The sequence below is a fragment of the Pan paniscus genome, chromosome 6 (assembly GCF_029289425.2).
Source record: "Pan paniscus chromosome 6, NHGRI_mPanPan1-v2.0_pri, whole genome shotgun sequence".
In the NCBI taxonomy this organism is placed as follows: Eukaryota; Metazoa; Chordata; class Mammalia; order Primates; family Hominidae; genus Pan; species Pan paniscus.
Genome location: NC_073255.2, coordinates 85,200,648 through 85,225,223, shown reverse-complemented (window position 1 = coordinate 85,225,223; position 24,576 = coordinate 85,200,648). Strand labels below are relative to the sequence as shown.

General features: G+C 45.7%; 1 protein-coding gene across 12 annotated transcripts in view; it reads left to right on the top strand.

Moving 5' to 3' along the window:
- AUTS2 (activator of transcription and developmental regulator AUTS2) overlaps positions 1-24,576 on the top strand; it is a 1,193,236-nt gene that overhangs the window by 1,078,054 nt on the left and 90,606 nt on the right. For all 12 annotated transcript variants that reach the window (XM_055114461.2, XM_063606264.1, XM_034964274.3 and 9 more), the window contains exon 6: positions 20,785-20,836. In XM_055114461.2, coding sequence (XP_054970436.1) covers positions 20,785-20,836 — 52 coding nt within the window. The remainder of the gene's footprint in view (positions 1-20,784; positions 20,837-24,576) is intronic.

Sequence of the window (24,576 nt, the reverse complement as noted above, 5' to 3'; positions counted from 1 at the left end):
TTTTAGTAGGTTCTGGCCAGGCGCGGTGGCTCACGCCTATAATCCCAGCACTTTGGGAGGCCGAGGCGGGTGGATCACAAGGTCAGGAGATCGAGACCGTCCTGGCTAACACCGTGAAACCCCGTCTTTACTAAAATACAAAAAATTAGCCAGACATGGTGGCGGGCCCTGTAGTCCCAGCTACTTGGGAGGCTGAGGCAGGAGAATGGCGTGAACCCGGGAGGCGGAGCTTGCACTGAGCCGAGATGGTGCCACTGCACTCCAGCCTGGGCGACAGAGCGAGATTCTGTCTCAAAAAAAATTAATAAATAATAATAATAATAATTTTAGTAGGTTCTACCTTCCCCACGTGTAGTTGTCCTCTCTCCCTCCTAAATTATAAGTTTCCTAAGGGCAGATAACATGTTTTGTTCTTCTTTTTTTTGTACATAGTTCATACTTAGTAAAAGTATCCATACTGAATGAATGGCTCTTACTTATACTGTAAAGAAATGAGGCATACAGTGGAAGTGTGTATGCTTAATACACATACAATACACAAACTGTTGGATTTAAGGAAAGATTTTGATGACATGAAGAGGCTAACACTGCCGAACGTACTTCCAAATATTGCCTTGCCCCTCAACTCTCCTTGGAGTGGTACTGGGGGGAGCAAGACACATAAGCAACAATAATAACAAGAATCATAATAGATATATTTATTGAGCACTTCCTTTGCAGTTGATGCTCTCCTAGCTAAGGTAATCTTCACAACCCTGGTTTTTTCAAGACACACTTTGAGAGACAGGTACAGTATGTTTTCCATTCTAGAGATAAAGAAACTGACAGAAAAATCAAATACTACTTTTTTTATTAGTTGGGTGAATGCTTAGTACCACCAAACAAACCTCTTTTTGCAATCCGTGCTAAAGCAAGTAAGTGCCTTAGGCTCACCACCAAAGCAGGCCTTCCTTTTTCCCTTAGTCTAAATTTTATTGTGGGTTGACCACGAAGCTCAGAGCAACTTCCAAGGGGCCCCTAGCTGAGCTTAGTCATCACCAGTCCTGAAGGCAACAGAAGGCAGAAGAGAGGCCCAAGTGTGTGCAGGACTTTTTAAATTCAAAGCTGTGTTTTTTTGAAGCACAGGGACCCTGTCCACTGGCAAACCTGGCCCAATCAGAGTCTTATATGCTAATACTCGGATTGGCAACCATGAGGAAAGCTGGGCGAGTTTCCTTTCCCTCACACAAACCCTAAATGAGTAGATGAATAAATAGACCCTGCATGGTGTATGTAATCATATACCAAGCATAATGAGAGACAAAGGAAATGTGGCAAAATGTTATCAATGGAGGAAGTCAAGCAAAGAGTTTTTGGGTGTTATTCTCACCATCTATCATTATTTTTTCCTGTTAGAAATTTTTCAAAATACACACTTAGGCAAAACTTTAAAAGACATCTAAAACAAACAAAAATGAGTAACTCTAAAGGTAGGAGTCAACAATAAATACACGGGAAAGGAATCTGAAGCCAGGAACGTTGTGGCCCATCCAAGGGGGAAGTGCCCAGAGAGAAGGGAAGAGGTAGAACTGGAGACAGCTGGTGCTTCTTAGGGAGATGCTCAGCCTGCCCAAGAGGCTAATTTAAAACTAAATCTTATCCCTGGATCCCACAGCCCTTAATGTGACCCAAACTTTCCATTACCAAATTCTGGGGTTTTAAATCCTGATATTGTGTGCTTGAATCTGGAATCTGTCTCATCCATTAAAGATCTATCCTATTGAGGCCACATGTGTCTATGCAATAAGTTCTTTTCAAGCCAAACTTTCATGTTAAAAAAAAAAAAATCCTGAGAGGAAATACATGTGGTCCTTGTCCGCTTCTAGCCCACTTCAGGCTATTTATTGTTTTATTTGATTGTTGAGAAGTCAGAAATGACTAAATTGGTTCTCAATGTGGCCTGCACATTTCCTTGACTAGGAATGGTCTGATTAAGGCAAAGCCCAACTTAGAATTTAGCAGTGTTCTGATCTGTGTGGGTTTGGGGGAAGGCATGTGTATTTTGTTCTTTCGTTCTAGTCCTTCCCTTGTGGATTTCAGACTAAAGTGGGTGTGATGACACATTTACCCTTTGGGTTTTGTTTTTAAAACACAAAGCTGACAAATGTGTTTAATGGCCCCGTAGTACCAACTGACAGCGGCACGGAGCCCAGGAGGCTCACTTGTACCCTGACCATCTCAGTGAGGAAGCTGAATTTTACTCACCACTTAGAAGGATTAAATGCAGACCATAGCATACTTCTGACATTTCATTGACTTATCAGGAAATTCCATGAGAGTGGGGAGGAGGGTGGAAGCAGAAGAGGTACATACATTGAATGGTATATCCTACTTAGAAATTATAAACTCTAAGAAAATATTAATAGAAGGAGGAAAATATTTATTTTTCAGCACAGAGACTATTCTCTGTTTATAAATTAGGTACCAGATCATAAAGAATCACAGAGAGAGAGAGATTATTCATCCCAACTGGTGTGCATTTTAATGGTGAAGAAATAGTTACCTGACTTACCCAAAGTCATAACTAGTTGGGACTGGACCTGTTGTAAAATCCAGGGCTTCTGACCTTTCTAATCCAGTACAGTATTCATTCAGCACCTCATCTTCCCTGTCATGGTCTACAATAGCCCTGCAGACGGTCTTCTAAAACTCATCAGAGTTGGCTGCTCATGAGATCCGGTCCAGGTCGGTTCTCTAATCTGCCTACAGGTCAGTTCTTTGAAATCATTTCCATGCCTCCTCATGCACCCCCAAACTCAGCCGGTCATTTTGCAAATGCAGGTTGTCAGCTGTGAGTGAGCACTGGTAACAGAAAGAAAATCCATCACCACGAGTGCTGATGGAAAAACAACTGGGAACGTACTGCCTAGTAGAATGTTGTTTGTGGCCCGATCTTTGTATAAGAAGGAAAACATCATAAATTAAAAGAAAAGCTACCAGCCAACAACTGTATTTTTACCAGCCTCCTCTTCTTCCAGAAAACTCATTGCGAGGAAAATAAATAGCATTCTTTCCCAGCAGCACAACCGAAAGTCTTGTTAGTTATAGGCGAGTGGCTATTTGAAAGCCTGGCTACAATTTTCCTGTTTTACTAACACTTGTAATTAAATCCATCAACTCCCTCTAAGATTCTGTGTAAATACCAGATGCTCCCTACATTTTTTTCTCTCCTGGAGAATATGAAAAGTTGTACATTAGCAGTAGAGGAACTTCAAAGGAGGCACAGACCTGAGTGAAAGTGAAGTTCTGAAGATCCACACTCGCTTCCCTGTGAATTTCTTGGAGTGTTCCCGGGAGGGCAGCCCACCACACTTGGCCAGCACAGGCCCATCCCATCTCTCACCCGAGTGGCGGATGTTAAGTTGACATCCGTGCCCCAGTTCAGGAGCAGATGGCTCTGCGTGGGGCGTGGTGGTTTGGGAGAATCCACCCGGGCCTGGCGGGAATCCTGTTGTTAAGGGAGGCGGAGGGCCCTGCCTCCCGCTCCCCGAGGGTTTGCAGCCCGCTTTTCATGTGCTATTGATGCTGCCCCCACCCGCTGTCACTTGGAGTCATTCAGTCAATCACATGGAGAATCAGAGGAGAGGCTTGGGATGGCCCTGGATAAATCCTCCCTCGCTACTGGGGGTGAGAAAATCCTCTTCAGAGCACATGCGCTCCTCAGAGGGCATCAGTGTACATATATATATATATATATATTTTTTTTTTTCTTCTCTATGCAAAGAAGAGTAACTTGTTCCCCCAAGGTGAAGGATTTCAGTGGTAGGCAAAGCAACACCACTACCACCCCAACCCGCCCACTTTGCTTCTCCAGAATTAAATGTAGTTGCCTAGAGCTGTCATGACCTACAGAGAAAGCTGAGGAAGTGTTAAGTGAATCATGAAAGCAAATCAACAGACCTGCTGGTATTTAAATTTTAGTGTATTCCAGTGTGGATTTCTTGGTATTTGTAATGCAAAAACTGGGAAAGGGGGCTCCACCTCCTCTCCCAGCAGATCCAACCCTATGTTCCAACTTAGTCCCAGCATATTCGACCCCATGTTTTGTGTGAATTTACTTTAAAGTCTTTCACACTCCCGAGGCCGTCAGCAAAGCACTCATATCTTATGGGCAATCCCCAGCCCTCTTCGCTTATAAACTAACTGTCCGTGGCTTTGGGGTTGTTCCCTACCAGTTTTATTGGGCAGGTTGTTAGCTAAGGGCTTCATTCTAGAACCAGAGGTTTGAGGCAGACCTCTAAGATCCTCTTGACTCTGAGTGTGTGGAGGAGAGTGAGGGAAAGGACAGAACCCATGGCCCGCGCCACCTCAGCTTCTTTCAGTTTCTATTTGAAACTGAAATCACAGAAGAGCTGTCAGATGGCAGCTGTGCATTTGGTGGAAATGAGAATTCCAGATTTTATGCTAATTCAGTTTCAGGTTCCTTTGAACCTGCAGTTTATGGGGCCATGCTGAAAACTGCAATCTGTTTTGGATAAAAGAAGGGATTACTAAAGACTTTTTAGTTGTACAAACATTCCCAGCCTCCAAAAGGAAAGGGGGGAGACCAGATTTATTCTTTTATTAAAATTGTCATGTTAAGTTTTCTTCTGCTTTATCAAATAGAAAACTTTTCCTTATTTTGGCAATGATTTTTCTTATTTCAAGTTTTTTTGTTGTTGCTGTGATTTATTTTCATTTCAGTAGCACTCTTTCTCGAACTTCAAAGTCCTTGTCACTTCCTCCCAGAGGCAGGAACACAAAGGTGGTGCCCATGGATGTATCTCATCCTGGCATGTGCTCACCTTCTTCCATTCTCGCAGTGTTGATTGAGGCTGACCCAGATGGTTGTTTCACTTACCTATTACTGCTTTGTAACAAACCACAAATTTGGAGCCTGGAAATACAATGCTGCCATTAGGGCAGGGCTCTGCAGAGAAGCTTCCTCTCTGTTCCACATGGCATCTGCTAAGGCAAGCTCAGCTGGAGCTGGTGGAGCCACACCCAAGATGGCTTCTTCACGTGGCTGGCAAGTTGTCAGGGGCTGTTGGCTGGGAACTCAGCTAGCCCTGTGGTCCCAAGGCCTCAGCTTACTTCCATGTGGTACTGCTTGGGCATCCTTACTATATGGTAACTGCGTTACAAGCTTAAATAACCAGAAGCTGCTGGGCCCAAACTCTGAATCTCCAGTATATCACTTCCTCCTCATTCTATTCATCAAAACAGTCACACGTCAGTCACAAGGACATAAGTTTCACCTTCTAATGGGAGGAATGACATGCACATACAGAATTATTTGGGAACCATATTTGGAGATGAGCAACCACAATGGTTAATGATATATTTTTTAGAATTTTGATTTTCAGGAGAATGTACCCACGCTCTGTTGTTAGCCATATGGGTTTCTATATTCTGTGAAATCCCAAACTGTTGGCAATTCGTGGAAAGGACTTTGCAGTTTAGTTTATGTTTGAGATAATGTCTTCATTCTCTTCTGTTTTAGTTGGCAGAGATCTGGTCATTTATTTATTTACTCATTGATCTGACCACTGCATATCAACCCATCTCTTACATGTGATGCATGAGAATACTGTACTAGATGTTAAGGGCAATGGTGGTGTGTAAGAGTACATCACAGTCCTGGTCCTTGAGTGATTGAATCTACAGACTGCTCTCCAAAGCAGTATCTTGTTCCCAGTGAGGATACGTGTGCCCCTAAAGGAATGGCAGTGTCCAGAGGTGAGCCAAGAAACAACTACATGTTATATATTGTCTTAGATCTATGTTTCCATTAGGAAGCATTCAAGAAAAGCTGTAGTTTGGAGCAGAAGAAGACATTTCTGGTGTAATTCATTTGCAATACAGATCTGTAAATGGAAATTACATAGGACCAGAGAGGAGCTGGCGGGTCTTTGTAGGCACACAGGCTTGCCCTGACCCTATGTAACAGCGGTATATGATCATAATAACTGGCATTTCTGTAACAGTTAACCATCTACAAACTGTGCTAATTTGATTGATAAAGCCCCAGAGATGGAGGCTATTGGAATGGCCATAGTAGGGTTTCCCATTCCATTCTGATAGCATGGAAGACACAGAGAGAAAAACTAAGGCCAGAGCAAGAGGGAAAATCAGAAACGTTGCTCAATAAGAATGCTTTCAGGAAATCTAAACTAAGGGAATTCTACGACATTCTAGCTCCTCAGCTACTACCCCAGCAAGTGTATGATTCCCCAAACCAGTGGAAGCAAATATTTTGTCCTCAGCCAACAAGAATTCCTGCAAGTCAATATTTGGACCATCAGGATGCTTAATAATAAAGCTAAGGAAAAAAAAAAAAAGCTTTGTTAGATCATTGTATATTAGCATAGATGCAGGAGTAGAATTTTCAGTACCCTAAAGATTATTAATACTTTCAGGTAACGTTTCCAGGAGGAGATAGCGAAGCCTTTGAGTAGAAGGATGGACTAACATGCGGTTGGCCACCATTCTCAGGATGTCAGTAATCTTTCAAACCACAAAACCTGGGAAGGTAAACTACTTGTATATCCCAGGAATAGTCACATGACTTATAGACAGCCTTACCATGACCCTTCAGATCTTAAAACCTCTCTAGAGTTTAGACAGCAGAATTGATTTTGACTTAGACATCTGGCCAGTGGAGGGAGAAACTGAGATTTACCCAGCAGTGGGGATAGGATGGTGTGGTGTGGTATCAGGTGTGGCATGATGTGGTGTGGTGTGGCGTGGCGTGGCGTGGTGTGGCGTGGTATGGTGTGGCATGGCATGTTGTGGTATGGTGTGTGTGGTGTGGTATGGTGTGGCGTGGTATGGTGTGGGGTGGTGTGGCGTGGCGTGGTGTGGTGTGGTATGGTGTGTTGTGGTATGGTGGGGATGGACAGTGGGAGCATGGTATTAGGGAAGGAATGTGACATGCCTGCTGGCACCATGCTATAATCCTCATTCCTTCACTGCAGAGAACCTCCTTACACTCCTGTATCCATTTCCTTATCTAAAATAAGGAAGAAACTCTCCGTTACTCTCTTTGCCTCACAAGATTGATGTAAGAGCAAATGACATTATAATTGTAGCATTCTGGAAAAATATGTGTTACTCTAGGGCATTTTTGGCAGCGTCCTTTGGAGAGGCTGACTCTTAGAACCAGTAAATGGCACCGTCACATATAATTTATGGCTCATGCTCTTTTTTCAGTCTAGGGTTCACTTCTTGGTTGGTTGATTTCTCCCTCCCTTCCATTTCAAGGCACTGAAATGAAGACTAGAATCATATTTTGAGCTTGACTCAGTCCTAGAATAGCAGCAGTCTTTCCCTGGGACTAACCAAAGCTAGAAATGAGGGTCCTCAGATCAGATACAGAAAAGTAGTTCTTGGCTGGGTACAGTGGCTCACACCTGTAACCCCAGCACTTTGGGAGGCTGAGGTAGGTGGATCACTTGAGGTCGGGAGTTCGAGACCAGCCTGGCCAACATGGTGAAATCCCGCCTCTACTAAAAATACAAAAATTAGCCAGGCATGGTGATGCACCCCTGTAGACCCAGCTTCTCAGGAGGCTGAGGCAGGAGAATAGCCTGAACCAGGGAGGCGGAGGTTGCAGTGAGCAGAAATCACACCACCACACCCCAGCCGGAGTGACAGAGCAAGACTCTGTCTCAAAAAAAAAAAACAAAAACAAGAAGAAGAAGAAAAGAAAAGAGAAGTAGTTCTCCCTCTGTAGTCCTCCCTCAAACTGAGCTGAAATGATAATAACATATGTGGTATGACTTGTTGAATGGTAAACATGGTCGGACAACTCCCAAAAAGGTAGTATTTCTTTCAATATTCATATTAGTCATTCCAGCATCCAACTGAGGAATATCTAAGGTGGTTTCAGGGCCCTCTTTTCCCCTGAATTGTTTTTAAAAAAAAAAAAAAAAAACTGCGGAGACCTCAGCCTAAAATGGCTAAAATGCCTGTTACCTAGAGAACTGGAAAACGCGATCAGTTCACCAGCAGTTCCCCGTTTCCCACAGTGGTTGTTTCTAACATTGCCACTTAGCGCATCTGCTGAAACAAAGATGGTCGCATCCCTACCAGCAATTGCAGAGACTCCCTTCCCACCCTCCCAGAAGCTGCACCCATGCCCAGGAGCCCGTGGCTACAGCTCTTAATTTATACATGGGTGCAATGACAGCCACTGTTTGCTGAGCAATCCCCAGCCCCAGCACCATCTCCCCCAGCTCAGTCCTTCTTCTTTCATAGTAAGCTCCTGTCTGGGATCCTCACCTGTCAACAGACCTCACAGCAAGGCTGCCTTTGTCAGGCTACCATATTTCCTGTCCCCTTAGGGGACTGGGTGCTTGACAACCTTCATTTATAAAACTAAGAGGGGCTGCTAGAAGTCAGCCTTCCTGAAACTATAAGAATGTCTACTCCTAGGTGACTTGTCACTAATGATGAAGGTAAGTTGCTGTTCCAAGTGCTTTACATACATTAATTCATTTAACCCTAACAACAGTTGCAGCAAAGTAGGTGATGTTATGGCCATACTTTCTAGATGTGGAAACTGAGGTACAGAGATGCAAAGTCCTCTCTCCACCATCACACAGTAAGTGGGAGTGGAGGATAAGCTAGAATTTGAACCCATTGGTTCTTTCATGAGTGGCTAAGCTTTTAACCACTAGACCAACTACCTCTTAGTTGTCCCCAAACATAGAAATGGCTGGCACCTGTTTAAAGGCCCTTTTTGTTTTGTTTTTGTTTTTGGAGACAGAGTCTTGCTGTATCCCCCTGGCTGGAGTGCAGTGGCACAATCTCAGCTTACTGCAACCTCCCAGGTTCAAGCGATTCTCCTGCCTCAGCCTCCCCCGAGAAGCTGGGATTATAGGCACCTGCCACTACGCCCGGCTAATTTTTGTACTTCTGGTAGAGATGGGGTTTTACCATGTTGGCCAGGCTGGTCTCAAACTCCTGACCTCAGGTGATCTGCCCACCTCGGTCTCCCAAAGTGCTAGGACCACGCACACGTGAGCCACTGCGCCTGACCCAAAAGCATCTTTTCATTCATTCATTTATTTGTTTTTAAATCCAATCGAATTTAGCAGTGGGGAGTTGTCTTAAGTGTCTTCTTTTCCGCTGAACACATTATTTTCCTCAATTTATCATCTCTGATGACTGACTTACACATTGTGTTCTACGCCGATCCATCCTTTCAGCTCATGCAGACATTCTGTATACATTTTCATTTTAATTACCACCCCCCAACTCTGCCCCATGTTCATATGGAAATAGAGGAGCCAGGTGTTGGATACATGAGCCGGTAACTAAGGCAGGATGCGGACCTGGACTTAGTAGGGTCCCCCAGGGAGCATGGACTCAATATGAAATGCAGGTCGCTAGACCCCAAGTTTCAAACACCCATCAATATGACATGATGTGAGAAAGAGCAAACCAAGTCCAGACGGCAACGAGACAGGCATGACCAGGGGAGGCAGAGAGGCCTCACAGTTCTCATCACATGCACTGCTGTAAAAAGTAAGATGAGATACCTACAGCCAATTGGGTGACACGAGCAGGGATTGGATTTATTTGTATTTTTCATTGCCTTTCTTTGCAGAGTTGTCAGATTCTGAATATTAATACCTTAATGTAGATTTGGTGGTTAAGTAAGATATATTTTATGGATTTTTTTATACTTTTTCCCCTTTGTAGTTTATAGTACATTGTGAAGTTTGAAAGTAAAATTCCTTTCCTTGACTTCTACACTCGGAAAATATTTATTCCCCCCTGTGTCTCAATAGTATGCATCATAAACTAATCCAGTTCAGTTTATTTACTTCCCTCTTGTTGCAGACCCATGATCAACTGTAGCAACACGGGCATATAATGGCAGAGGTTTTTACTTTACAGCAGTACGAGCATGAGCTATTGCACTCTCCTTTCAGGGTGATAAGGAAGGAAGCTTCCATTTTCAGAATCACCCATTCAGAAGGGGTTGGGGGGCACTGAGCAGAGGAATTGGGGGCCACCTGACGTTGATTAGCCCTGAATCGCTAAGGAAGACATCCCAATCCATAGTTTAAAATGAATCAGCCTACACAGAAGAAATCCCTGGGAACCAGAAAGAGTTTTAATCTCCTGGGCTGAACAGTGTGGAAGGCAGAATATTAGGAATTAGCAGAGGTGACAAGCAGGACAACCTCGGCCTGCCTCCCAGTGGCGGGCAACCTGTTGACTCCAGTTCTCCATCCTAGGACCCTTGCTTGACTGCCATGAGTAAGAGCAGTGGGCACCTGAGTCAAAATGCAGATCCCTCCAGGCTTCTCAGTAGCTGTTGTCTGCCCTGAGCATTCTCCCAACCTTATCAGTTACCCAGACACTTGTTGGGAGCCCTCAGACTAACTAGCATGCTGGGACAATTTCCACCGTGTCTTCATTCTCTCTCATCATGGGTTTGTTGAGCAAGGCCTCCTAACTCTGTGCTGGGTACAAATTCCAAGATGTGGACAAATTCTAAGATGTGAATTCTATCCACAAGAAACCAGGTGAGTTCAGAAGGCATGGCTCGGGGCATACAGGAGGATTTATCATCACAAACAGATAATAAAGTGTTGTCTCCAGACACACATCTGTTATTTATACTGCTGCTGTGGCATGGACAAAGACAAGCAAGACACAGTCCTTGGATAGTCACATTTAAAGCCAAATTGAGGTGGTGGGTCCTCCATACAGAGAAAATAAACAAAAAAAACAAACCATGGCCGGGTGCAGTGACTCATGCCTCTAATCCCAGCACTTTGGAAGGCCAAGGTGGGAGGATCGCTTGAGGCCAGGAGTCAGAGATCAGCCTGAGCAAGATAACGAGACCCTGTCTCTACAAAATTAAAAACTAGCCCAGCGTGGTGGCGCATGCCCATAGTCCCAGTACTCAGGAGGCTGCTGCAAGATGACCCCATGAGCCTAGTAGTTGGAGGCTGCAGTGAGCTCTGATTGTGCCACTGCACTCTAGCCTGGGCAACACAGCAAGACGCCATCTCAACAAAACAAAACATGCTTCTGCACCAGTAGGACATCATTTTTATAGTCATAGGCAAAACGGTAGTCCTCTTAAAACTGGAAATTACAATTTAACATGTCTAAATGACATAATTGGGATGCTGCTATTTTATGTTTTAAGAAATTGAAGCCCTCACTATTAAGAGTTTCATCACATCTTAAGGCTGGCAGGCTTTTCTAACATTTTGCTGGATTCAGGGTCGACTTTATAATCTACCAAGAATATCCATGTGGCTGGGTGCAGTGGCTCACGCCTATAATCCCAGCACTTTGGGAGGCAGAGGCAGGAGGATCACTTGAGGCCAGGAGTTCAAGACCAGCCTGGGAAACATGGCAAAACACCATCTCTAGAAAAAATTTTTTTAAAAATTAGCCAGATGTGTTGGTGCACACCTGTGGTCCCAGCTACTCCCAACTACTCAAGAGGCTGAGGTAGGAGGATCACTGGAGCCCAGCAGGTCAAGGCTGTAGTGAGCTGTGATGGCACCACTGCACTCCAGCCTGGGTGATAGAGCAAGACCCTATCTCAGAAAAAAGAAAAAGAAAAAGAAACACCCTTATTAGGAGACCCAAGCTATCCACTGTCCAGGTTCTGACCCTGTCTGGAGGGATTCTTTGCAGTAGGTCCTCTGTAAAGATGTCGTTCCCAGCCAGGCACTGTGGCTCACACCTGTAATCCCAGCACTTTGGGAGGCTGAGGCGGGCAGATCACGAGGTCAGGAGATCAAGACCATCCTGGCTAACACGGTGAATCCCCGTCTCTACTAAAAATACAAAAAATTAGCTGGGCGTGGTGGCGGGAGCCTGTAGTCCCAGCTACTCGGGAGGCTGAGGCAGGAGAATGGTGTGAACCCGGGAGGCGGAGCTTGCAGTGAGCCAAGATCACACCACTGCACTCCAGCCTAGGCGACAGAGCAAGACTCCGTCTCAAAAAAAAAAAAAAAAAAAAAGATGTCATTCCCTAGTAGAGATGGTACAAACCACTGTCCCCACTTTATGGGACTGGTGTCATTTTGATGTTCATGTGGTTATTTTCATTATTGTGGTGATCCCCACTGGGAGAACCCAGTAGAAGGCAAGGCTATGGCCATTGTGGCCCTAATAGACTTTTATTTTGTTGGTCTCCACGGTAATCAAAAGAAGTGTGTCATCTGTAATCATAATAGACAACAAATATATCCTCCTTACTAAGTGCCAGGCACTGTTACTGACAAAGGCCCCAAGAGGTGTGGCTCCCGTTATCTCACTTTCTAGATAAGGAAACTGAGGCAGGGAGAGTGAAGAGATTTACCCAAGCTGTCCTGGCTCAGAAATGGCAGAGCCACGATTATAAACCTGATGCTGGCTCCGGGGCCCAGCTCCAAACCTCTACCCTGAAGAACAAGTAGAAACTTGGATTTTCAGAGCTTGCAGAACCTTTAGAACTTGAAAAGAATGGAGACTTCCATAGTTTCAGAAATAAACCAGGCATGGTGACATCCTTCCCGAGGCTAGTTGGAGTTATCACCCTCCTTCAATCACCTAGTGATCTTTTAAAACTACACCATCCATAACGAAAGGTTCGAGGAAATTCTGGTGAAGACTTCCTCTTCCTTTAAACCACCTCAAGAAGCACACAGCACATGCGCTGTTAGAGAGTGCCTGAACTTCATTATATTTAGGAGGGGGAGCACAATGAAATTAATGAACTTTCTCTGTATAAAACGCTTAACAGAAGACTAGAATTTGTAAGAAATATTTTGCTAAAATATATTTAGCTTAAATCTGGTAATTGTGGTATAAATTGAATCCCATCTCAGATTATAATTTTTAAGAATTTGCAAGTATAGGCCAGACAGAGTGATTCATGCCTGTAATCCCAGTACTTTGGGAGGTCAAGGTGGGAGAATCACTTGAGGCCAGGAGTTTAGGACCAGCCTAGTCAGTATAGCAAGACCTTGTCTGTACAAAAAATAAAAATTAGTTGGGCGTGGTGGTACACACCTGTAGTCCCAGGTACTTGGAAGGCTGAGGCGGGAGGATTGCTTTAGCCCAGGGGTTCCAGGTTATAGTGAGCTATGATTGTGCCACTGCACTCCAGCTTGGGTGACAAAGTGAGACCTTGTCTCTTAAATAAGTTAATAAATTAATAAGAATTTGAAAGTATAGATTGACTTACAAGAATTTCCCTTTGTTTTTAAACCTAGTTTAAATCTTTAGACGTATTTTTGAGATTTGAGGAAGAAGGCTCCATATTTTAACGTAGCTTTACATTTTTTTAACTGATTAATCATAAACTTGGCTAAGATCTTTGGGCATATATTAAAAATTATTTCTGAAATCATTAATCTAACACCAGAGTGGAAATTGAGTCCACATTCTTGCTCTCTGCTTTCTATTAGAAAGGGTTGCCGCTTTCTAAGACTTGTTCTCCTTAGATTGGGTTCAGAGGCTAAAGGTGATGTTAAGAAGCCATTAGTGTTTAGTATGTTAATCCACCTCCATGTAACAGAAAAGATAGCTTCCAGCCTTTGACTTGGCATCTTTATATTAAAACTCCAATAAAAGGAAATTAAATTTCTCAAGGAAAAAAAAAAACCAATCTTCCTGATTATTGAAAGCCCTCTGACCTGGATTCAGTCCCTAATATATGGATTATCGAATTTAGTCTTCTTTCTTCCTTCTTCCTACTTCTGACGCTGTTGTGTACCTGGTCCCCTCCAATTTTGACATTCATTCCCATCCCCGCTTCCAGAAAGCATAGGGAATAGAGCAGTTTGGAAACCAGTCAGAAATGGGCTCATTCGTGAGTCTGGAGAGAGGATGAGAAATGGAGCAGGTCACAGTGGGTGGTGTTCTGCAACCGGGCCAGCCAGGGGACCCTGGGGAGCAGCACTGGAGGTGGCCACAGTGGTCAGAGGCTTGGCTTTTGGTGTTCCCAGGTTCCTCTTGATGAGAGATCATCAAAAGATCTGGACACATGCAGATCTGGCTGAGGCCGTCATCTGAGGCCTAATCCCTGGTAACCATTGATGACAATTTTTTTTTTTTTTTTGAGATAAAGTCTTACTCTGTTGTTTAGGCTGTAGTACAGTGGCATGGCGTGATCTCGGCTCACTGCAACCTCCACCTCCCAGGTTCAAGCGATTCTCCTGCCTCAGCCTCCCAAGTAGCTGGGGTTACAGGTGTGCACCTCTACACATTTTATTAGTAGAGACGGGGTTTCGCCATGTTAGCCAGGCTGGTCTCAAACTCCTGACCTCAAGTGATCCACCTGCCTCGGCCTCCCAAAGTGCTGGGATTACAGACGTGAGCAACTGCGCCCAGACTGATGACAATCTAATGCAAGGCATGATAAATGTCAGAAGTGCCACCTAATGAAAGCACCCTGGAGGGCCAAGTGGTTTCAGCTGGTCAGCTAAGCTGCCATGCCGTCGTGCTCTCAGTTTACCCTGTAGGGGATGGTGCAGGAGCTCAGGCAGTTTCTTCCCTGTAACACCGATTTTACTAGAACAACAAGATAAGAAAACTGTTCCATTTTGATTGTTCCAAAAGAAACAACCTTTTAATGTCTTCTCTAGAACATTTCATGTCCGCCTTTGAGCTATCCTGGTATTGTCTAAACAGCTTCAGAATGAATGCCGCCTCGCTGGAGGACCACAGCTGGGTATTGTGACATCTTGTAAGCAACTGGAAAATCCATCTCCAAACCTATACCTTCTGAGATGCCTTTTCTTTTGACTTCTCAGGAGGCAGTAGTAGAGAAAAATCACTGTTACCTATCTTTTTAAAAAGACTTGTATAACACCACATTGTGCTACCAGTTTGGGGGAGGGGGTGATGAAGCTAGAGAGAGAAGGCTTCTTATTTCCAAACTTAGAGGCTAGAGGAGGGGGAAGTATGCCATATAGCAAGCACCCCCACCTTTTTTTTTTTTTAAACTTGAGAGGTTTTTCAAGAGTGCCATGAAATCAAATAGTGATAGACATGCAACTTCAAAGAGGCAAGGAGTGGCCATCATTACTTTAAACCAGTCTGCATGTCATTCATATGTGGTGTGCATCTCTCCCAACCCCTGTTCTCTTCCTCTCTTCCTCAGCCACACTCCAGGTAACGGTGGCACTGGGAGGGGACTTAGAACTGAAGTTTTCCTCTCACCCCACCTTGGTGTGCCCACTGTACTCCACAACCCTACCAGTTGCAACCTAGGCCTTGCTTGCCCTTTTTCTTGTACTAGGAAAATTGCAGCAGCTTTTCCTCTGCACCAAGGAGGAACCTTGTCAAGCTGCAGGTGTGGAATTAAAACTCCAGATGTTTTCAGAGGGTTTCCTCGCCCCGGGTGTGTTCTGGTGGGAGTGGGTTGCTCAGGGGAATCTGCTGAGTGCCTCATTTCTGGCCATTCAGTCCCCCACACCCTCTGGGGGCACTGCACTGTGCTCTAGGGGATACAGACACGATACATGTTAGGATGATAGACATAACTGCTGCCCATGTAGCGAGGCTTTGCCATTGCTTTCATTCTTTCCCTACAATCGGTGAATGCCAGGGGAAGCAACAGGCTCCACTTTTGTGGATGCAGGGTGTGCACGTGTCAGAGGGTGTGAGGAGTTGGGAGGAGAGGATTTGTAAGTGGCCAGTTCATGCTCTTAAGTTATTCATCAAACCGAACACACTGCGGTCAGTCGGCTGTGGTGGGGAAGGAGGTTAGGTGAAGACCTTTGTGTTCTGAGACCCAGACCGTGATCCCCGTCTCCATTTTCCACAATGCAATGATTATTTTGTATTGAGCGCCTACTATGTGCCAGGCCTTTTACATACATGACTTTCCCACTGAGCCCTCACAACCGCCCAGAGAGCCTGCTCTTTGCAGATGTGACTGGCTTGGTGGCAATTCAACCCCAGGCTGCGGGCCTAGTGGCCTTTCCCTGCCATGGCGCAATCTTGGAAGCGGCAACTGCGGGGAGGGCGAGGAGCGGTGCAGTTTCCGCCGCGCCCGCCCGCAAGGAAGGCAGCCGGGGGGAGCCGAGGGCTCGAGCCGCGGGGGGAGCAACAGCTGTCGATGTCGCGCCTGGGGACCGCGCCTCCGCTGGGCCGACCCGGCGCCGGGGACGAGAGGAGGGGCGGCGAGGGGCGGGGCGCGCGGGGCGGGACGGAGGAGGGGCGGTGGCACCGGCGGCTCGGGCTCGGCGCGCCGAGGAAGTCCCGCTCCGAGAGCTGCGAGCGTCTGGAGGAGGCGCGCTCGGCGCAGTCGGGGAGCGAAGTCCGGAGCAAGGGGCCCCCGCGTAGCCGCCGCCCCCTCCTGCTACCGTCCAGCCAGGGAGCCCGCGGCGGCCGCCGATGGAGTTCACTTGAGCTGTGAACCGGCGGGAGAGGCAGGCGCCGGCAAGCCGAGCGCGGGCCGGAGCCCAGCCAGCCCCGGGCGCTCACCCGCCAGCCCGCAAGCTCCGGCCAGAGGCGCCGCCGCCCCGCGCCCCGCCGTTGCAGCGCCTCCTGGGCCGCGCGCCGGCGAGATCCGCACAAAATCCAGACTCCCGGAGCGGCTCCCTCCAGCACCGCGGCGGGCCCAGGACCAGGCAGCCCGCGGCGCGGCTGGAGAGGCGGGACCGGCTGTCGGGGAGCCCCGGGCGGCCGCCGGGGAGAAGCCGCCGCGCGCCCTCCTCCTCCTCCTCCCTCTCCCTCCTCCCTCCCTCCGCACATGGTCTCCTTTGTCCTGTCGCCGCCGCCGCCGCCTCGCTCTTAGCTCCGCGCGCCGCGGCGGCGGCTCAGGCCGCTCTTCTCCGCCTCGCCCTCCCGCCGGCCGGCCCGGGACGCGCCTTGCTAGCCCCCGCCGCGCCAGCCAGGCCCCGCGCGCCGCAGGAGCGGCGGGGAGACAGTGGCGAGCGCGGGCCGGGCGATCTCGGCGGGCGCGCTCCTCCCGCCGCCCGGGGCCTCGGCCGCGCTGGATGTGTGCGCGCGGCGCCGGCTCTCGGTCGCCCCGAAGCTGTTGCCCGGTTCGGATCTGGTTCGGCGCCTCCGCTCTCGGACTTTGGCGAGGAAGGAGCCCAGAGACTCTTGTGGACAGAGCCGGGTCGAGAGTTGGGCGTTTTCTCTTCGTGTGTTTTGGTGGATTCCCCCCTGGTCTTTGACGATCGCCCTTCGGGAGCCCTGCTAAGGAACCAAACCATGAACTTGGGGCTGACCGGACCGTTTAACCCTTTGCAACCAGGTAATGAAGCCCCCGGGGCGCGGCTCGCTTGCCTACCTCTCGCGGTCGGAAGGGAGGCGGCCGGGTCGGGGGTCTTTTGTTGCGGCGGCCGGGCCGGCGGGCAGGGGTGGCAGGGGCGGGCTTCTCCCGTCTGGCGCGCCTAAGCGCCCCATCGCTACCCCTCCTCCCTTCTTTCCTCCCCCCTCTGCGGCCCTGTCGCCCGCCTTTGTACTTTCCTCCCTCGGCCGGCCGGGCTCGGCCGGAGCTGCGCGGTCGTGCCCGGGAGGGCCTGGCGTTCGCCGCCGAGCTCCGATGTGAGGAGGGGGCCGGGGCCTGCGTCCGCTTGAGCTGGGGGCCCTAGCGTGGCGCTGCCCGCCCCTGGGGTCGCGCTTCCCCAGCGCGGAGGTCGGGATCCCGGCCCGCACCCGGTGCCAAGGGAGGCGAAAGGAGATCTGGGCTCGGGTTCGGCAGCGGGAGAAAGAACTCGCGCTTAAGTTTCCAGGAGGTTTCTGTTTTGTTGTTCGAAAGCCCCCCTTCTCGCCTGTGCGGGTGCGGAGGGCGGCCCCCGGGGTCTGCGTCCGAAGGGAGTGAGGGTGGGCCTGGAGCAGAAATCGCTGGGTCCCACCCCGTCTGCACGCACGGCTTTTTATAAGTTTTCCTTATTCTCCGCGTTCCCGCCTCCAATCTGTTTCACTTACTTAACTTTCCTTTAAACGCCAACTACGGCTTCTAGCAATATTTTTTTTACATCCAAAAAAACATATTCCCCCTTCCCTTAAATAAAAAGCAGCCAAAAGAGAGGTTTGGTTTTCTGTCAGTTTTAGATTCAACCACTTCATGCCCCTACCCTCCAAAACCGAGCGAGGGGATGAAAGGAAGTGAGTAAAATCTTCAAGTCTGTAGCGGGTAGAGGTGCCCCCGTGTTCGAGAGAAGGAAGAGCTCAATTCGTCGGCTCATTCTGGGCTCGCCGCTTTTCCATTTGAATAATAATTTTTTTTAAAAAGCCAGGAAAATGGTCCAGGTAATAGAAGGAAATGCAGACTATTTTCTGAAAGCAACGAAAATGATAAACATCCCCAAGATTCAGACCCAAGGAACCAAATCATTTGTACAAATGCCCTAAAACCCTAAGTAGAAGGAAAGTTCGTTGAGGAAAAGCAAAGGGTACTCGTGTCGTTTCCCCTGAAGATTTTGGCAAAGAAGCTCTCTTCTGACTTGTTAGGACAGTGGCCGGCCACAGTTGTAACCACCTGGATAGAAGAGAGAAGGGATCCAGAATGTTTTCACGGTCAGCCAGAGCTCCATTGCAGTCGTCATCTTTTGGGTGTTTTTCTGGGGAGGCCTTTCTGAGACACCCCCTTTCCCAGTTGCAAGAGGCATGGTGTCCAGCCCTGTGACTTGTATCAGCCAAGTAAGGGCTTAGAAAGCTTTTAGTCGAAGATACACTCCTAAGCCTCTCTGAATATCCGGTCAGACTTACTTCCTTAATAACTTACTGATCGGCATCATAATAATGGCATCCTCAAGTTTGGTTCAGACATGAGGATCACGTAAGTGTCTGTCTGAGAATCCCATGTGGAGCTGACAAAGGTGGCAGAAGCAAAAGGCCTGTTCACCCACAGCTTCTGTCCTTTTCACTCGAACACACACACACACACACACACACACACACACTAAGTGCAAATAAAAACTTGGTCAGGAACCATTTACTTTCCCTGTTTATGCTTTTTGCATTCAGAGACAGTAATTTGTTTTTACATTTCTTGGGGCCAGTTAGACTCACTTTAATAGGTAATCCCAGAATTTTCAAAGGTTATGTCAGTTTGTTAAAACACTTTAATAAACAGGCTTTTTTTCCCCCTTCTATCAGTTCATTAATTTTGTAAGCCATGAATTTAACATGAATTTACATTCAAAAAGAATTCCAACCCGTTCTAAGAAACACTTTTTCATGAAAGGATGGTAAAATACACATATCTCGAGTTTTTAGCTGGGAAATTCACAGTCCTAGAAATCTCACTTAATATTTCAGTGTAGCATCATCATGCAATTTTTGGCTTTATAACTCACTATTCTTGATCTAGGTATAACTTGTTTCTCTCCCATTAACATTTTTTTTTGGCAGTTTGTTTTTATGTAAAGGTATTGTTATATATAGTTTAAGATGTCAGGAAGGCCCTCTGTATTTTTCATTATTCCTGCAAAATAGGAAAAAATCTATCTAGGGTTTATGTTAAACTGCATGTATAAATGTATGCACTTCAATGTTCGTTTTGCACATACATTCATTGTTTCTGGATTGGTTAATCATATGGACACCCCCATAAAAGTAATGTTAGAATTAAAATAAAGCAAAAAACAGTCTTAATACAAATATTTTGTCTTTCTATATCACTTGCATTGAGAACTAGAACATGTCCCCCAGATGTACACAGGAATATTTCATCTTTGTCAGTATTACATGGAAAGACTAAATTGAATATCCTCTTTGTCCCTAAAAGCTAGCCCCAGAGTCAAAATATGCTGCACTTCAGAATTCCCCCTCCCCCTATTTCCTATATTTCCTTTTTCCATATGTATTCAACATTCTAGGCTTTTGCTTTCTCAGAATATGCATCTCTGTGTATCAAGTGTGAAAGATGAGTGATTTCTCATGAGGGTTATGTAGTGAAAAGAGCACAAATATAGCTTGGCCATTATAACTTTAAATGCAGATATATCCTCACGTTATGTAGTGGAGATGCTTAATTTTTAATTTTTCAAGTTCTAGAAATATTCAGTGCTGAAACATTATAGCATTTTCCTTCAAACCGACTTCCATGTTTCTTTTCCAGAACATTAGTGTATAATTTAAATTGGCTTTAGTTTTACTGTTTAAACAGGCTTATTTCACCTTCCTCAAGCCACTGTAATAATTAGCAGACATGTTCTCTAGAAAATGGAAAGGAAATAATGCTGGTGGCATGCATAGTGGTCGGATTTTGGGGCAGGCCAGCTTGCGTCTTTTTGAACACCAAGGTCGTTTGGTTACTGCAAGGGACAGGGATCTTGGAGTCATCAGATGAATCTTAAAAAAAAATTAATTTCTGGCAGTGTTGGCTTACACATTTTAGTGAGGAAAAGCTTAGCATTAAATAATAGGCATTTCTGATTTGTGAAAGAAAATTGAAAAATTGGCATGTCTGCAAATACCACGAAAAACATAACATTTCCAAAATAATGATCTGTCAACGAAATTGCAAAATCATTATGTGAATGAGCTGAATTGCTTTGTGTATCATCTCATAGAAATATGTTTTGCACAGATAATGTGTCTAATAAGGACACATTTTTAAAATCAGATTTTTTTCCCCCCCCAGCAAATAGCTGCACTGCAGGTCTCTCTCAAGCAGTCAACTAGCACCACCTTATGGATGATTTGGGGACATTGCTGCTTCCCTGCTAGGCTTTCGTAAAATGTAGTCAACTGATTTAAAATAATGGGAATGTTGATGGTGATGACAATATTAATGACAATAATAATGCTTTTTTCCCCCTTCTTGTTTTTCAGGCATCAGATGCCAGCTCTGAAAAACTCTTCAACACTGTTATTGTAAACAAAGGTAAGACCCATTCATTCTCCTGAGTAATGGCTTATTTTTATGTTAGTTTCATTGTCATTGCCTAGGAAGAAAGAAGAGCTAGAGTGATCTTTCTCTTATAATTCTGAAGCTACTGTTGATGTTTCATGTTTTTGCTTGAGATGGAAGTCTGCATACTTTGTGATGCATTAACATTAACAACCAGTTTATTTTAAAAGAATACATTGAGTCCCTATTTAAATTGATTTGACTAATCACTACTACTATGTGACTTTAATATAGAAAGCTGTACTCGAGAAGAATAGTTCTCAAAATGCCTGAACTTTATTGTTACTTATCAACTACCCAGCAATAGGAGAAATATAAATGGCTGATGTGCATTGCAGACTCCAGTAATCAATGGATGTTTAGAATTCACAGTATTATGGTCATAAACCAAGCCTTACTCTGCTGTGGGCTTTCTGTAAAGTTAATAAACGAGCGAGAGGGCAGAATTTAAATATGCACTATCCCATTAATTTCTTCCAAACCACCATCTAGAGTAAGAGAGGCTAATGATATAGCAGTACATTAAGGGAAAACTAACCTTAAATCATTGCCAGTAGGTTTCTGCGCAGCTTTCATTTGTTAGCAGTATTGTTGGAAATAAGGAAATTTAGGGGAGTCTGTAATCACTGGCTCTGAAAGGTGTGTAATTTGAAAGGGACAAACCATATAAACTATTTAATCTTCCCCTTTCCACTGTCGAGCCTGATTTAGGGGCTGGCATGATAATTGCTAAGTAAAGATGTGCTTTCTGTGATAATCTCTTTCTGGGTTACATGGACGACACTTGGTAGCACTTGAACAGACTTGGGCCTTCACAAAGTGAAATTTGAGACCATTTCAGCCTTCTGTAGTTGCCTTGGCTAGCATTTTTGCTAGCTGGTTAGTAAGACATTTCCAAGTGCAGTTATTTTGAGCTCCCAGATTATTTTAGAATTTGAACCAATTGCAATTTTAAATAGTATATTATGTTTAGAGTTCCCTCGAGGTGTATGTGATTGCCGTTACTCCCAGAATTACTGTCATATTGAATTTTATCTTTTTTTATTGCATAATGGAGTATTCCAGTTTTATATTTCATCATATTTTTTGATGGACTGAAAGTTTGTATAAATGTGTTATCCATAATGCTAAAAGCCCAATAAAAGAAGATGTGTGCCATTCATAGCATACAGTACTCGTGTGTAAAAATGCACAATTGTCTACCACTTGGCGTTTCCTTGTGAGAAAGGAGGGTGATGGGAGAGGGAGACTGGGGTAGAGGGCAGGTCACCAAAGGCAGGGCTTCTTCGTTTCTGCAGCCCCCCAGGACCTCTGCCACCCCCCAGGACCTCTGCCACCCCCCAGGACCTCTGCCACATGTGACTGTGTCTGTCTTCTGCTGATTTGCTACTGAAAGCTTTGGAATGTATTTCCCCTTTCTGGGATCAGGCCCTAGAATAAGAGTTGGCTCCAAGACCTGCACTCTGGCCGCCACTGCCCTGAGAGACTGTCTTCAGGGCGGATGAACAGCTCGCCTCTGCCTCTTCCCTCTGGTTCTTTCCCCCCTTTTTTTCCTTTTCCAATCAAACGTTTCCCACATTCTTATTTTTGTTTACTTACAGAGTGTGATTTGTGGCATCTATTTGGTTGTGAATAGCCCTCCCCCTGACAGGGTGCCTTTCTTCTGAGCTGCTTTTCTGGGGGTGATTTAGTTGCCTTGAAAGGATTAAGGTTTCTTTGTGTACACTAAAATCAACATAGGCTTTTTCTAAGCTTTGCTTGGGAAACCATACACAAATAAGCATTTTAGTTGATGGCAGATTATTCCTTTGCCCCTTATTTCCATCAAAATGGCCTTTCTTTTCTCCTCCAGAGTTTCCCCTTAATGCCTTATGCTAATTCCTGTTGGTAACATGAATGACAAGAGACGGAATCAGTGCGAATCCAGGTGGTGCAAAGTAGACTGACTGGTATCCCGCACCCCCTTCCTCCCTGGGGAGAAAGAGATTAAGGGGGGTGTGGAGGGGGAAAGCATCGGGGACAGTTTTGTTAAGGGGATTAGTATTCAAACTGCTAAATATCAGGAAAACAACTTCAAAAAGGGATTCATTGTGTAGCGATAATGTCAATAATTGCTTCAGGACAGGTGCAGAGTCTCCTTATAGGCTTGTGGTTTTGGGTCTGTTTTTACTCCGGGTAGTGGCAGTGTTTACAGGATGGATGGCTGACAAGGCCTTCAAGGAACTGTCAGCTTCATGCACATCAAGTTCAAGTTTTCCTGCAAGGCGGCCTGCCTGCCTGAAAGTCAGGTCTCCTATCTTTGTCCAGTATCTTTAGCCAAGAGCAATAAAAAGCATCATAAGAAAGGGCAAATTTACACCAGGTAACAAACACAACTGGGGAAATCTTCAAAGCCCCAGCTTATGGGACAATCTAACCAGAGTGCAGGGGAGCTGACACGTGTATCCCTCCACCTCCAGATGTTTAAGTTACACATCACTTCTCCCTCTCAAGAGACTGGTAGTATTCTGGCCTTAGAGGAGTGTGGCTTTAAGCTGCTGGTGAAATTATGCTGCTGAGCCTGGTGGCAGGCAGATTTGGTCCATAAAATTTCACCGTGGGAGGGCAGTGCTAATCTCACAAGCTGATTGTGGTGGGGGTTGGGGGGGCGCAGCCCTGATGTTGGGCTGCACAGTGCGGAGATGAAGCTCAGGCAGAGGCAGCAGGGGCCGTGGCTCGAGGCCCATCAGTCAGCTTGTGAGCTTGAATAAGTCATTTACCCTCTTTAGGTCAAGATTTTCAATCATAACAAAACCTATTCCAGGGCCAACATCTCTGGTGGGGATAAAACAATTAATTGGGAAGGGGCAGGGGTTGAAACAGAGTGGATACAGTGAGTATATTTTATATCACGTTTGTTCATCGATTTTATTTTGACTTTCCCTGTGTTATAGATGCCATCCAGTTTCACAGAGATTTTTGTGTTTAGGTGTTCCGAATGGTCGTTTTCTTCTCATGCCTTTTATTTCCTGCTTTAAAACAAGTTAATCAAACAGCACATGCTTGCATGTACACACAACATGCCCAATGAGGACTGAGCATTTCGAAAGGGGTGTGGCATTGAGCAGGGCTTAGCGTTGTAGACACAAAAAAACAGTTTAACTGTAATCAAGGTCATGGTTGCCGTATTTAATCTTTATGTGTTTAAATGTTTACAGGATGTTCATGTGAATTTTATGAATCCTTCTGTCTTTGTGATTCAACCATCTGCCAAAGAAAAAATTAATTTTCCCACTGAGGCAGAGGCACAGAGAGAGACTAACTTGGTAACCCTATTTAGTTGATTGAAATGCTATAGGAGCAACAGGACCTGTACCCCAAATTCTGGGGTATTTATTCTATAAAGGAACTTTCAGTCTATTCAACATGGCTAGTATTTATTATCCTCTCTTGCCTACTGTAGATCCTTGCTGGTGTCACCAGTTTGGTCTGTAGACAAAAGTGCAGAAAATGAGTTCTTTGCTGCACACAATTATCCTGCCAAGATAATGAATCTTTCCTAAAACTCTTGGATTGCTCCAGAGCAGAGCTGCTTGAGGAGGAAAGAAAAGAAGGGAAGCCTGTCTGGGAGGAAGGACAACACTAGTCAGGTGTCAGGAGTTCTGCGGAGCCCTCTGTTTATGGGATGCCAGTCCTGGCGTGTGGCCGTGGTCTAGGTTAGGGGAAGAGAAAAA